Consider the following 9,188-nt stretch of genomic DNA (forward strand, 5'->3'; position numbering starts at 1 on the left):
ATTATGGGATTTCTGTTGTTTTGAATATGGCGCCCTGCAGTATCACTGGCTGTTGATGAGGTGGGACGTTAACGTTCCACATACCCTAGAGAGGTTTTAACATGCAACATGTCAGGATCCTCTGCTGACAAGGAATAATCTCTACAAAGTCCACCTTCTTAACATGTAACATGTCAGGATCCTCTGTTGACAAGGAATAATCTCTACAAAGTCCACCTTCTTAACATGTAACATGTCATGATCCTCTGTTGACAAGTAACATCATCTGGTGTCTCTACTTTTACTACCATTTATTTATTCTTCAACTTCACTCTCCTCAACGGCTCCGGATAGGAGACATTCTGGACAGGCCTTATTATTACCACCTCCGTCTCCTTCACCCTAACAGGACACTTCAGAAATTCAGGTGCATGTTCACCACCACAATTGCAGCATTTAGGCTCAGCTGGCATATAATACTCCTCCCGTCTACACACACTTGACACATTAACAAATACTTTACATTCATCACACTGCATGTGTTTGACCATGAAGGCTCTCACATGGAATCAAATATAACCCAAACAATAAAAATGGTCATTACCTATGGGGTGTAATAACAGCTGTGGCCGATTTTGACGACTTGGAAACTACGATATGAAACGTTGATTTTAACCTTCTGACCAACTAGTGGGTCAGGCGGAACCCCACTGTCTGATTCACATTGTGTTATTTCTGATGATAGTTCTCGATTATATCGACTGATTGGTTCTATATGGAGTGGGGAGAGACTCATCAAAAACAATAAAATGGATGGACTGGGCTTCTCCATCTACCATGCGGGTCAGTCGTTGTGCACCAACCACTTGGTCCAATTCAGGTATATCCTTTGCATTTATTTATAGCGCCACCCCAGAGATAACCCCCTTGATAGGCGCTCTGCTTTGAAGATCCACACACTACACATTCCAATCTGACATGTTCTTGAGGCGCAAAGCATGTTCCTTCTGTTCCGTAGAAACACAAAAACAATTATCGATGCTACCTCATCCACAATTTTAATAGAGACTTCAAACGAATCTCCCAGATAACATTGATCCAAAAGCCTTATTCCAACCAAAAAAAGAGGCTTGGAATTACAGAACTACCACTTCACTTCTCATTTCTTTTTGCGTTCTCCACTATAATCCAGTTCTTCTCACACTCAGCTTCCTCTATCTTCCTCCCTACCGCTTATTTCCCCATTCTTCTGGACCGAAACACATTAATCATATACAATTTTAAAACTCGAAATGCTATTTGGAAAACAGCAGTAACCAGCAAGAAAAAGACTACAGCCATTATCACATTGGTTGATGTAGCTTCAATCACCTCAGTCCATCTACAAACACCTAGCCTGTTAGATTTACAATTAGCCTCTCACATTAACTCAGCATTAACTCTGCACCGTGATTAAAAACTTTAATTTAATACATACAGAGGGATCTGTTAGCAGAAACAGTATTTTATTTACATAACCAGCTAATTTCCTGCAATTCTACATATTTTGCAATGACTGATGCCATGTTAATATGATATCTGAGTGAAAGTGACTAAGAAAATCAAATGGGCCCCCTGGAGGTCAGGGCCCCTGGAGGTCAGAGCCCCTGGAGGTCAGGGCCCCTGGAGGTCAGGGCCCCTGGAGGTCAGGACCCCTGGAGGTCAGAGCCCCTGGAGGTCAGGACCCCTGGAGGTCAGAGCCCCTGGAGGTCAGAGCCCCTGGAGGACAGAGCCCCTGGAGGTCAGAGCCCTTGGAGGTCAGGGCCCCTGGAGGTGAGGGCCCCTGGAGGACTGCGTTCCCAGTGAGTAATTCAGCCATGTTGTCAACAAGTTTAGATAACTGGCTAGATTAACTAGACTAATTCACCAATCAAAACATTTTTAACTGACATGGGCTGATTGAGTGAAAGTCAGTGAGTGACATAAGAGGAAAACTACAGTAAGTAATTAAATTTCCCATTGTGTATTCTACTATTTTAACTCTCAACAGTAAGTTGAGACCCTGACTGAGTGTTTTCATTAGAAAGCATGTCAGAGGTCTGGACCTACTGTAGGTGTCCTCATACTGTATGTAGTTACGGCCCTGTCCATATTAGTTAATTACTGACTAGATGGTGAGCCTGGGGAGGGACAGAGAATTTGTCGGAAAAGGCTGCAAGATGCTGATGAGGAACATTTAGAAGAAAAGTATAAGTATAGTTGACTCATGTTTCTTTCTCTCTCATACGCACGCACGTACGCACGCGCACACACACACCTTATTATTGGCAGATCTCTACACCAGTGCATTTGGCATCACCAGCTGGTCCAATAGAGAAGAATGGGTAGAGAGTCTCAGTGAATGTGTCTTTATGAGTGGAGATGAGTGTCATGTCTTTGGAGTCGTAGAAGGACACCTCCCCCTGGTCGTAGTCCAGCTGCACTCTGATCCTCTGGGGTATCTTCTTCAGGAGGAGGGTCTCTCCCATTCCATTAGTATACTTACCACTCCTCTTGTTTATAGCCCAGATTCCATACTCTGGTGATATATACAGCTCCCCCTTCCTGTCAGTTGACTCTTTAGCCATGCCCAGGTTCCAGTCAGGATGGTCCCCCACCTCCACCTCCCAGCTGTGTTTACCTGAGCTGAACCCCTTAGAGCCCAGAACAGTTGGATACTTCATGAATCTCTCTGGGTTGTCAGGGAGCTGCTGCTCTGGGTCAGTCTGACTCACACTGGTCAGATCATCAGACAGAGAGAGCCAGGAGGATGCAGTGTTGGGGTCCGGAATCACAGGAGCTTCAGAACAAAGACAGAGATATTCCACACATTATACCATGTAGTCTCTTTTCATATACACTAAGAATACTACTTAAAATAGACTACTTAATTAAATCTATCTTACATTATTCTCCGTCATGTCCTCTCCTATCCAGTACTCACTGTGTTTGATGATCCCCTGCATCTTCTCCCAGACTCTGAACTTCAGGTTTCCCAGGTGTTTGGCCACATCTATCAGCCCCCCTGACACCAGCTGTGGATCTGGCATTGTGCACTGGGCTCTGGAATAACATTCAGGAGTCAGAACTTCTGTGGGGTTGGGTTCACAACCACAGAGAAGAGAGAGACGAGAAGCAGATCACTTACCTTTCCTTCATGGTCTTGAAGTTCTGTAAAGTAGAGTATATAGTCTTCAATATCATTGATTAATCTATAAATCTTTGAGTTAATTTATAATGTATGTCTGAGAGAGAGCAGTTCTTACCTGCAGGAATGAGATGTCTTCATCTTTCAGCTCCCCCTCTATGGTTCTGATTGTGTCTGAAAGTGATGATATCTCTCTGTTCATCTGCTCTATCTTCTCCTTCATCTTCTGRCTCTTCTGCTTCTCTTCCTCTTTCAGAGCAGCTATCCTGGCCTCCTCTTCCTCTCGTAGAAACTGGTGAAGTTTCTCAAACTCATTCTTTATCTGCTTCTCTGTGTGCTGGGCCTGGCTCTGGAGACAGAGAGAACAATACATCATTCTACAATTATTATCAGAATAAAATCCTACTTGTAGGCTACAACTGAAACAATACATGCTGTACTATTGTAACTTTGCAAAATTTATACTGACCTTAATGTGCTCTGCTGTTTGATCACATTGTCACGATCGTGTGGAGGATTGACGGACCAAAACGCAGCAGTAGGAAAATAAGCCATCTTCTTTTTATTAAGAAGAAGTAGAACCGAAAACAAAACACTCTTACAAAACTAACAAAACAAACAAACGACCGACCGTGAAGCTAATAAACGTAGTGCACATACAGGCTACAAACGTTCAGACATAGACAATTACCCACATCAAACGAAAGCCTATGGATACCTTAAATAGGGCTCCCAATCAGAGACAACAGAAATCAGCTGTCTCTAATTGGGAACCCATTCAGGCAACCATAGACTCTCCTAGACAACTTACACCCAACATAGACACAGCTAGACACATACACTCAACACTCAACACAAACCCATACACTACACCCAACACCCCCTTTACCATATAACCACCCAAAACCGATAAAACACAAACATTCCCCATGTCACACCCTGACCTAACTAAAATAATAAAGAAAACAAAGAATACTAAGGCCAGGGCGTGACACACATGTTTGTTTAACTTCTTTAAAGACCTTCAGCTTCTCCTGTAAGGGCTTCAGGTCAGTCTGGAGTTCCTCCTGGAATGAGATAGAACCTCACTGAGGAGACAACCTCTGGACTCTCTTTATAGGAGAGAACATTACTTCACAGCAACTTAATTTTTTTTTGTCATGAATCTTGTTCTGGAGGCAGATCTGCAGAGTGGTCACTAGCTGGCACAGCCACAACGTCATAACATCTTATTTTAAACCTAACCCTAACCACACTGCTAACTATAATGACTAACCCTAACCTCAAACTTATACCAAAAAGCAAATGTTTGTTTTAATTCATGTTTAAAACATTGCCACTTTGCCGTTGCAGCTGGCCCATCTAGTGGAAATCACTCAGTTCTGCCTCGAGGGAAAGATGAATCTTTCATTCCTGACAATAAAAGTAAACCTGTAACTGTATACTACTTCTCTATCACTGCAGAGACATTTGTTTTCAGTTTCAGGGTCAGAGATACACTATATGTTTTCACTCAGGATCTCAAACACTTCAATTTCATACAAAACAGTGATTTATAATGTATCAGAATCTGAAATTCACAATTATTCAGTCAATACAAAGTGTAGAACATCTATTTATTATCTAAATGAGTCAGACTCATTAATAAAACATTGATAACTTCATGTTCCATAGTTTGAGTATTGATGTATCACATATTTTCTATCAGAATCGTTCTCCTACCTTGTGATCCTGTACAGCCTCGTCTACAGGGATGCAGTCATGATCTTTATGTTTCCTTGAGACCTGACACACCAAACAGATGGGCTCTTTATCCTCCAGACAGAACAGACAGAGTTTCTCACTGTGTAGACTGCAGAGCACCTTGGACCCTGTAGTTGGTCTCCATTCCCGTAAGGCCTCACACAGGTTCTTTAGAGACAGGTTTGAAAGGGGTTGATCCTTAGAGGATCTTCTCCTGCAAACTGGACATTCCTGAGATTCCTTGTCTTTCCAGCATTCCTTTAGACAGGCTTGACAGAAGCTGTGGCTGCATGACAACATGACAGGATCCTTAAAGATGTCAAGGCACACCGTACAGGAGAAATCCTCCTCTGGGAGAGACAAACTAGAAGCCATTTTCTCACACGATGTCACTCCCTGTTCTGGATTGAGATCTGAAAGTTACTTTCACTTTTACTTTTTACAACTTCCTCTCTTAAAAGGACACATTATTCAAATCAAGTGAAGGTGCATGTAAAGGTCCGTTTTGATGATATTACCTTGTGTTGGTTGGTTTAACACCCTGATACTTCAGAACAATCTAAATAAAATCCCAGTGTTGTGTTGTGTTTCAGACAGACATGAGTCCTGGAGAGATATTAAAGTTACAGCACTGAGATTAACTTTAGTCATCATGTGACTCGGGGAGGAGTTTCAATAGTCTCTGGTCCTGTTTGAATGGATTAAAACACTTGGCACTTTTGTCCTGTATGTTTTATTCTCTCTAACTCTAAACTATAATTTTTTTACCTACACAACACAGCTAGAAAATGTATATAATAGTCTTTATATTTGTAGACCATGGCATAACACAGCAAATGGTCAAATCAACCATTTAAATTGACTTTCCAGTCTACTTTAATCTTAAAACAGCAACATAGAAAAAGCACTACAATTTTAAATACTTTGTCCCCTGATTGAAGCCTGTAGATATTTTACAAATGTATACAATGTCACCTTCAAAACAGATTAATCAAATTTGAGCTCTCCACTAGTCAGTCAGTTTTTAACAATAATGTCTGACACAACCTGTTGAAGCAAATGATCCCTTTAACATAAGAGGAATGTGTGCTGGTTTCTCATGTGTTCATAGCTGGGAGAACTAGAACAAACAAACATAATGTCACATTAATGACAGTTCTACTTCATCCATCAACAGAGTCATGATCCTGTACAAAACATTGACTTGATGATAGCTCTCCTTATACAGCAGAATACTCTGAATTATCCCACCTCAGAAATGCTCACTGGATTCCATTCAGGTTCTTCTGGCACAAAATGGCTGCTGTCATTTAGCACCATAGATAGAGTTAGAGGACTCATCATGGGTATAACCCATTTTAGCTTGGGCATTGCCATCATCCACCATTTTAAAATAGGAATCCCCACCCAGTTGACTACTTGACTATGGGTTGTAGCCTCAATGGTGCTGCCCATGCTGTCAGACGCTATAATGACACAGATCTAAAGATGAGTCCTCTATCTATCTCTATGTTTAGCAGCCAGGTGGATGGTCCATGTTAGAGGAGATACCAAAACACAATGTAAGTTTAATGTGATGTGCTAGTGAGGATATGAGCTGTGTTAATGCAATGTGTTGTTACCATTTACAACCTGCAGGGTTTACGCCAACAGCCATGTCCTCTTGAAGGACAATAACCATCATCATCTTCAGACATATTGTTCCATATTCCTGATCAAGGCAGACAGACACATTATTTGGATACATATATATGAGCAGTTAGCAGGGTTCAGTCCATGACAGAATATTCTGATTCTCTTTGTCCACAGATTGTAGAGTCCATTCATCCTACTGTTGACCAATAGGATAGAGACGTCGTACCCTTGATGAGCCAATCCTTCAGCAGTAAAATTCCACTGGGGAGGGTAGAAAGTGTGTGTGTGTRTTAGTCCAGTCTGAGAGGCTCKCTGTGCTGTTATGTTCTCCTAGATGTCGTTCTGTGTTGGGGAGAAGAGAGCTGCTAGAGATCCAGTCTCACTGGGCTCCACAATGTCCCTTTTCTCCAGCTTGGGCTTCTTAAAGAGAGATGGGAGATTTCTGATATGTACCTCCTTTTTAAACTGCTGGCCCAGAGCTTTCTGTGGGGAGGAGAGATCAAATACAGTTACAATCTGTCTGAATTGAATGGTTGTCTTATTATATTTGAGTGTACAGGACCTATTTAATTAAACTTTTATGAAAAATACTACTGTCAATCAATCAATCAAATGTATTTATAATGCCCTTTTTTACATCAGCAGATGTCACAAAGTGCTATACAGAAACCCACTCTAAAAACTCAAATTGCAATTAATGCAGATTTAAAAGCATTGTGGTCCAGAGCCTGCCAGCATTCGCCAATCAAGTCTAACTTATATCCTATAAGTAATATCCAATTCAACAGTCACAATGGAGACATTTTAGACATTATTTTGTTATTAAATAATTCTAGGTCTTTCTTAAAGAAAAACATAGAAGTTGTAGAACACCCCCATCTATTGGTGGGAGGTGGTATTACCCCCACGGTGCCGGTGATGAGCTTCTTGAACTGGTCCTTCCTCTTCTTCTCTCCCACCTTCTGGGTGGAGGTGGGCTCCAGTAGCCGCTGGTCGTACTGGTCCAGAGCCTCCAGATTGATGCTGGGGATCTGAGTCATCACACTCCTTAGCTCCATGTACAGCGGCCGCTGATCCAGGGAGGGAGGAAAGAGAGGAAAGAGTTAGTGGGAGAGAAGGGGAGGAGAAGGGTAGGACAGAGAGAAGAGTTAGATGTAGAAGAGGGGAGGAGAAGGGGAGGACAGAGAGAAGAGATAGATGTAGAGGAGGGGAGGAGAAGGGTAGGACAGAGAGAAGAGTTTGATGTAGAGAAGGGGAGGAGAAGTGTCATACAGAGAGAAGAGTGAGTGATGCTGGGGTTCTGAGTCATCATGACCTGCTCAGACAGTCAGGAGTCACTAATACGTTGCAGGTGTGGCATTCTGCATACTTTTTACTCAAAGTAGTACATAGTATGCTGATCAAGTATGTAGCACGCTAGTATGGATATTTGGACAGGGCCAATGTAAAGGCATGTGCCCTATCCCAGTAGCTGTTTATCCCTTATGGAGCAGATTTGCTTCATCTTTTACTTAATTTCATCATTTGGGGAGAGACGCTCTGCAAGAGGGAGGGCAAGTACACAGGAGAGAGAGAGAGAGAGAGAGAGAGTACAAAGAGAGAGGATCCAGTCTGCAGATAGAGGACTATCTAAATCATCAAGGGATTACACAGTGTCCCCAAACCAACAGAATGTAGGCTAACACCTCTTTATCTCACGTCCAGAGGGAGTTGAATTAGTAATTGATTAGTTTACGATTGAGAAGATAAAAGTATGCAGTGAAATTCAGCTTGAAAATAGAAATTCAAAACCACCACATCAACTAGACATTTACTGATTGAATCATCTCACAGTAACATTTAGTCATATTAAACAGGATATAAAGTCATAAGATCAACTGTTAATTGTATTCATTGTTTTAACCTGAATTTAATCACTTGAGCATTTAATTAATTTAATTAATGCTCTAGTACACATTTTGCTGTGAGAATGTATAGACAAACACACACACGCACACATCCACAAGCGCACGTGATGGTCACATGAACGGCATGCATCTTCTCCTGCTCTTCCAGTCCCTAATTCCTATTTATACCAGTGGAGGTGTAACGGCAGTCTACGTCGTCCTCCTCCTCAGACGAGGAGAGGCGAGAAGGATCAGAGGCCCAATGTGCAGCGTGGTAATTAGACATAATGATTTATTAACTGAAAACGACAAAACACGAAATAACACTTGAATAATTACAAAATAACAAAACAAACTAAACAGACCTGAACTTCAGAACTTACATGAAACGAAGAACGCACAAACAGACTTAGACAAAACGAAACAGTCCCGTGTGGTAACAGATACGGACACGGAAGACAACCACCCACAAACAAACAGTGAGGACAGCCTACCTTAAATATGGTTCTCAATCAGAGGAAACGTCAAACACCATTGCCTCTAATTGAGAACCATATCAGGCAACACATTAAACCCAACATAGAAACACAACACATAGAATGCCCACCCCAACTCACGCCCTGACCAACTAAAACAATACAAAAACACAGAAAACAGGTCAGGAACGTGACAGAACCCCCCCTCAAGGTGCGAACTCCGGGCGCACCCCTAAAACTCAAGGGGAGGGTCGGTGGGCATCTGTCCGCGGTGGCGAATACCATCTCCGGCTTTGATTTTAT

At 42.0% G+C, this 9,188-nt stretch overlaps 2 protein-coding genes across 2 annotated transcripts; both read right to left on the reverse strand.

The window, feature by feature from the left end:
• Positions 1–1,834: 1,834 nt before the first annotated feature.
• Positions 1,835–5,351, reverse strand: LOC112073567 (E3 ubiquitin-protein ligase TRIM35-like). Its single transcript, XM_070440200.1, has 7 exons — positions 4,868–5,351; positions 4,128–4,212; positions 3,615–3,625; positions 3,264–3,494; positions 3,146–3,168; positions 2,942–3,060; positions 1,835–2,797 (listed from the first exon to the last, which is right to left on the reverse strand). The coding sequence occupies exons 1-7, from the start codon at positions 5,261–5,263 to the stop codon at positions 2,280–2,282; spliced, it is 1,383 nt and encodes a 460-aa protein (XP_070296301.1). The 5' UTR covers positions 5,264–5,351; the 3' UTR covers positions 1,835–2,279.
• Positions 5,352–5,808: 457 nt separating this feature from the next.
• On the reverse strand, positions 5,809–7,611 carry LOC112073566 (exportin-5-like). Its single transcript, XM_024140839.2, has 2 exons — positions 7,426–7,611; positions 5,809–7,006 (listed from the first exon to the last, which is right to left on the reverse strand). Exons 1-2 carry the CDS (start codon positions 7,579–7,581, stop codon positions 6,854–6,856), a joined length of 309 nt encoding a protein of 102 aa, XP_023996607.1. The 5' UTR covers positions 7,582–7,611; the 3' UTR covers positions 5,809–6,853.
• Between the last annotated feature and the right edge of the window lie 1,577 nt (positions 7,612–9,188).

This window comes from Salvelinus sp. IW2-2015, unplaced genomic scaffold (assembly GCF_002910315.2).
Source record: "Salvelinus sp. IW2-2015 unplaced genomic scaffold, ASM291031v2 Un_scaffold2299, whole genome shotgun sequence".
NCBI lineage: Eukaryota > Metazoa > Chordata > Actinopteri > Salmoniformes > Salmonidae > Salvelinus > Salvelinus sp. IW2-2015.